This window comes from Penaeus vannamei, unplaced genomic scaffold (genome assembly GCF_042767895.1).
Source record: "Penaeus vannamei isolate JL-2024 unplaced genomic scaffold, ASM4276789v1 unanchor4448, whole genome shotgun sequence".
Taxonomy (NCBI): domain Eukaryota; kingdom Metazoa; phylum Arthropoda; class Malacostraca; order Decapoda; family Penaeidae; genus Penaeus; species Penaeus vannamei.
In genome coordinates this window covers 648-6151 of record NW_027217428.1, presented here as the reverse complement: position 1 = coordinate 6151, position 5504 = coordinate 648, and the positions used below count along the sequence as shown (strand labels likewise).

General features: G+C 46.4%; 1 protein-coding gene across 1 annotated transcript; it reads left to right on the top strand.

Annotated features, from left to right (window-relative positions):
* Positions 1-518: 518 nt before the first annotated feature.
* LOC113819997 (zinc finger protein Noc) lies at positions 519-4325 on the top strand. Its single transcript, XM_027372244.2, has 4 exons — positions 519-729; positions 1502-2077; positions 2530-2789; positions 2946-4325. Exons 1-4 carry the CDS (start codon positions 658-660, stop codon positions 3370-3372), a joined length of 1335 nt encoding a protein of 444 aa, XP_027228045.1. The 5' UTR covers positions 519-657; the 3' UTR covers positions 3373-4325.
* The last annotated feature ends 1179 nt before the right edge of the window (positions 4326-5504 follow it).

The following is a 5504-nucleotide window of genomic DNA, read 5'->3' as shown; positions in this document are numbered from 1 at the left end:
ATAATATTATAATGATATCAACAAGATAATTTAGATTAATAAACGACTTTAGATGTTGTAAAATGAAGCAATTACGAGGAGCAGCGCGGGTGTGTCCGTAGCGCCCTGTACACGATCAAGTTTCACTCCCCCGGACAGCTTGCTCAGTCTCAGAATGCTTCGCCATCTTCAAATCTGTAAGCGCTGAAAAAATAAGGCAAGTGAACGATATTTTGTGAGGGGTGAGCGATGAGATGAGAGGCGGCCATGTGTCAGATCATTAGTGTCGTACTTCTGATTGGTGACTCTCGCTTTACCCATCATCCTACCATTCATCATCCTAAGTGACGACATAACATCCCCATCGACCAATCAAGGCGCGCTTTACAACTCCCCAAGACCCGAGCACCAATCAGCGCGTGTCGACGAGTCCAACGTGTGAAATCTAACGGGACATTTTCCGCCAATCATGGGGCGCGTTACAAGCCGCGGTTCGGTGACGTCACGCAGACTCGGGTACGAGTGAGCAGAAATCAAGAATATTCATTCAGTTAGTAGCGCTCAGTGGCAGTGGACGAAGGTGGTGCTATGTGCGTGAAACAGAGTCTCTTGTGACCTGATTAGTGAAACTCTGTAAGCGTTGTCTGTGACACAGTGTAATTAATTACAGTGGACAAAATGTTGACTTCAAGTGGAAACCAATACCTGCGACCAGAATATCTAAACCCTCTACAGGGACAGTCAATTGAGGTAAGTTTATTAGTTTTGTTTACGTGAGTTTGTCACTGGCGAGAGTTTTTTTGTATGGAGCTGTCGACTTGTATCATGTCGTACGGCAGTGTTAGTGTGTTGCTTCGTGCAGAATAAGTGGAAACAGTGAAGAACAGCGCAAGTGATAAAGTTCTGAAGAATGTTATAAACTGAGCGAATGTCCATTCCTCTCTCTCTCATCTACTCCTTGACACCACGAGATCGCTCGTCCGTCAGAAGTGCGTGCTGCGTTCTGGTGTCTCGGGAGTTTCGAAAGACTTTTTGTATAGTAAAGTACTTGGGGGCGATTTCTGTAGCCTTCTAAACAGCCATGTGCGTCATTGCGGGACTTGCGTGTGAGACGCAAACACGTAACTTGGCGACCGAAATTAGGAAATATCATTGAATAAGACAGTCTGTGAATGTTTTTAAGTACTTGTCATAGTTATCAATAGGAGTATGTATGATTGTGTTTTACTTTTTTCAAACTTGTAAATAGATTATGGCGACTTTTTTTTTTTTTTTTACAATGTATATAAGTTGATAAGAAGGAAAAAGTCTCGCTCTCAGTGTCTGAACCACGTGCGAAGCGAAGACAGAAAAAATCGTACTTTTTTCTTTACTGTTTATCTTTTCTCATGCTTTTGCATCCCCACGTGTAGGTGTCCTCCCCAGAAATTGTATTTGTAAGTGATCCGTGCGATCGGTTGGCGCCGCGTTGCTCTGCGAGCTCACAGCCTCCGTTCTGATGATTCCCTTTTCCATCTTGCAGCTGGATGCCAAAAAGTCCCCCTTGGCACTCCTGGCGCAGACATGCTCGTCTATCGGCGCGGACTTGTCCCAGAAGGGCAGCATCCCCCCGGTCGAGAAGAGCTCCAGCAAGGGCAAGTCCTCCCCCGGGGCGAAGTCTCCGGGCGCCACACTCACCATTACGCCGTCGGACGACACCAAGACGACCACGTCCTCGTTCAAGCCCTACGAGAAGAAGAAGGACGACGACGAGGAGCGCGTGAGCCCCAAACGGTCCTCGCCTCACGCTCGCTCGCCCCACGCGCGGCAGCCCAGCGCCGAGCGGTCCTCCTCCAGAGGGAGCGAGAGTGGGAGGTCGTCCTCGCGGCCTCACGACCCTCCAACCTCGTCGTCCTCCTCCTCGATTTCCCCACGAGTGTCCTCCCCAACCACACCAAAGATTTCCTCGTCGCTGAGTTCGTCACACAGCCTCCCCGGCCTGGGGGACCTCAGTAAGGACCCCCTGGCCGCCTACAAGTTGGCACCGAGTCTCTACCCACACCTGGCACTGGGCCTTGACCCGCTCGGCGCAGCAGGACTCTCAGCTCTCACAGCCAAGGTGAGTCTCGGCCTCGAGGAGGACCTCCTTGTCTAGTAAACAATGCAGCGTTTGCAGTAGGACAGTTTTTCAGTATCGATCAGTATGAGAAGAATTGATTTTAGATTGAATATTTATCCCGTAATGATAAAGCATTATTAGTTTTAGTTATATGAAGGAGTATGAAAATCTGGGGAATTTACCTTGTCGTCTAATGCTGTATTCATTTCATGTCCCTGGAGATTGTACCTTGCAAAATATTAATTGAAACTGTCTAAAGTAACATTATGGTTATGTTTTACGTTTAAAAAACACTGACAAGATATATTATAAAGTACGGTCTTAAATCAAGTTCTTTTGTTCGTGCTGAAATAATGCCTCAAACATAATTAACGATTTAACGATGGAGAAGAGAAAGCATATGCTGGTGAAAAACAAGTCTCTGAATCGCCTTTTTTGCTGCCTCCCCCCAGGTCCCCCCCACCAGCACGGCGGCGGCACTTTCCAGTCCCTACATCGGTTACGCTCGAGTGAAGACCGCAAGTGGCAGCGAGACAGTAGTGCCAGTCTGCCGCGACCCTTATTGTGCAGGGTGCCAGATCAACGCCCACGCCGCCCAGGTGGTGAATGGCACTTGTCCGCCCGGATGCACCCAGTGCGCCCAGATCGCTGCTCACACGAAGAATCTTAGTTCGCTACCTGGTCTCCTCCCAACGCTGCCTGCTTCGTCTCTGTAAGTTGTCAACACTGCGTTGCGATTTTTACAGTGTATTTTGTTATATCTGAATGTTACGCTTTTATTTCCTTCGTCTACGCGTTCCGTAATATTGCTGTATAAATCACGAAAGCATCTGTATTTGGTTGCTAAGTCCCCTCCTTCCCTTTGCAGCAGCGGCCTGTACCCCCCTCCTGGCCTCGTCGGCGGGTCGCACCAGCCCTACGTGTGCAACTGGATAGCGGGCGACACGTACTGCGGCAAGCGCTTCACCACCTCGGAGGACCTCCTGCAGCACCTCCGGACACACACCAACCTGTCCACGTCAGAATCGAGCCTCTCCCTCCACGCCCTTCACCACCCCTTGCTGGCCGGGCACCTGCCCCGCGGGTACCCGACGCCGCCCCTCTCGCCCCTCTCGGCACCGCGCTACCACCCGTACGCCAAGCCGCCCTTGGCTCACCTGCCTCCTACAGCGCCTCTGCCCGCCTCGGCGCTCACCGCCTCGCTCTCAGCGCTGCCGCCTCACCCCCTCTCCGCCTACTACAATCCCTACTCCTTGTACGCCAGGGGCCTTGGAGCCACCACGGGCCTGCACTAGTGGGCGGGCTGCGGCGTCCTACCTCCCTCGCTCCTACTTGGTACGCCTGTAGGGGCGATGGGCGCGCGGGCGTGGTCGGTGGTGGGCCGCCACACCCAGTGAGTGAGGGGCCCCCAGGGCGGTGTTGGCCCCCTCGTGTGCTGCTGTGATGTCTCCTCTTCTTCAACATGTACAAATTCTGTGTTTACGTGAATGTACAGTTTAAAGTCATGACGGTGATGATGTGATGTTCTTAAGGTGGATCAGTGTGAGAAGTGATGATGATGATGACGTTGATGATGATGAAGGGCGGCGTGGGCGGTTGTGGGAGGTGTGGGTGGTGTGGAGGCCCCCAGACCCCACCTCGCCTCGCTGCCTCCTCTTCCCCCTCTCCTCCTGTGTTCTAGGTGTGTTTATGTTGTACGTGTGGTACGTTTTACTTAACAATCTGTGATTTTTCTTTAAATGTCGAGGACAATCAGCTAAGTTTTCTCAACACGTAGACCCGAGCAGGTGTTGGGAGTTTGATCTCAAGACTCAGTTGCGTCACTAGTGGACTCTTACCCAGAGGGAGGACCGCTCCCTCCTCGTAGTCAGGCACCAAGCTACCCAAGCATGCGGGGTGTAAAAAAAAACAAAATGTATAACAAAAAAGAGAGAAGAAAACAATCGTTGTCCTTTGCCCTAGTGACTAAAGTCCCTAAAATTGGCTGTGTATAATTTTTGAATTTATATCGGGCACCGTGACAACCCTACCGCCTTCGTGTGGGGACTTCACGCTGCTCCCAAGGCTAGATCCCTGACCCTACCTGTTCCTAATCACCCCTATACCCACTGTGAAGCCAAGTGTACATTATAATGTATGTACTAAGTCATGTGTTATGGGATTGCTAGCTACTTATTTGTTTGTATATTTATTGTACAATATCTGTAAGCCAAGTTTTAGAGAGAAATACATTTATTTACAGATCGAATGCTTCTATCAATTGCCTTTAGAAGATTATCTATTATAATTTTAGTTTGTAGATGAATATATTGTTTATACCTAAATCGCACATATATAGTTATCAATATCAAAGTAAAAAGAATCGCTATATTTTTTGTGAACAACTTTATTTTATAAACCTAATCCGCTTATACCAGTTTCATTCTACAAAACTAAAACCATATGAAACAAAACAAAAACACGATGAGAGATAAAGACACAAAGAGCATTACTAGACCAGATTTTCCAATGTTTTTTTTCTTTTTTTTTTTGTCTTTTATACTGCAGCACAGCTCTCCCATGATTCCCAGGAAAATATTACCCAAAGCAATGTTATCTGAAACAAATGGTCGCATTTAAACCTTTCTCTTTTACTGGCTTGCGACTCATAAAAAGAAGAGAAAAAAGGGAGAGATTTTATGTGTAAAATATATGATTTTTTTTTTCTCTAAACGGAATCTGTTCAAAGTAAGGAACTTTCAGAATCACATTGAAACAAATGACATCAAGAAAAGAAGTTTCAGTTTCCTTCATGTTCTTCGTATGAAAGCGCATGAAGTTGTATCTATTATACAATCTATTTCTGAAATTGCTGAAGCTTACATTCTAGGATTCCAGTTTCTTTTTTTTATCTCTGCTTTCTTCGTTTGCTGTATAAAGGGTTATGAAGGATAAAAAAAGATACACAAAAAATAGACGTTTAAGATATCTAGTTCTGCTTACAGTAAACTACAGTGCAATGAATAACCTCTAAGAGTGCCTTCACTGTCACAGAGATAAGAGATTTGGGAACATTTTTTTTTTTTTTTTTGGAAATAATGAACACTTTCTGCGTCGAATTTTATTTCTGAATTAGTATGAAAACAACCAAGGAAGTATTTAGGAATAAAGACGCCAAAGATTACCGAAGGAAAGACATTTTTCCAATACCGTCATTAAAGCATATTTCATTTTTGTATAGCAGTTTATTCAGTAATTGATATGTAATAGTGCTTGCAATACTGAATTCCCTGATGATACAATTTCATGATAAAAATACTGGATGCGTGGAAATGTTGCCAAGGCAGATGTTATGGTAATCTAAGCAATAGATAAGAAATACGTCGAATGCAAAGAGAGAATCAAATGGAGAGAGAAATGGGAAAATGCGGACACTCGCACTCGCGTA

Coding starts and splice junctions, on each gene's coding strand:
- LOC113819997 (XM_027372244.2), top strand. CDS start 658: ATGTTGACTTCAAGTGGAAACCAATACCTGCGACCAGAATATCTAAAC. Junction 730..1,501: donor TACAGGGACAGTCAATTGAG/GTAAGTTTATTA, acceptor TCCATCTTGCAG/CTGGATGCCAAAAAGTCCCC. Junction 2,078..2,529: donor TCTCAGCTCTCACAGCCAAG/GTGAGTCTCGGC, acceptor GCCTCCCCCCAG/GTCCCCCCCACCAGCACGGC.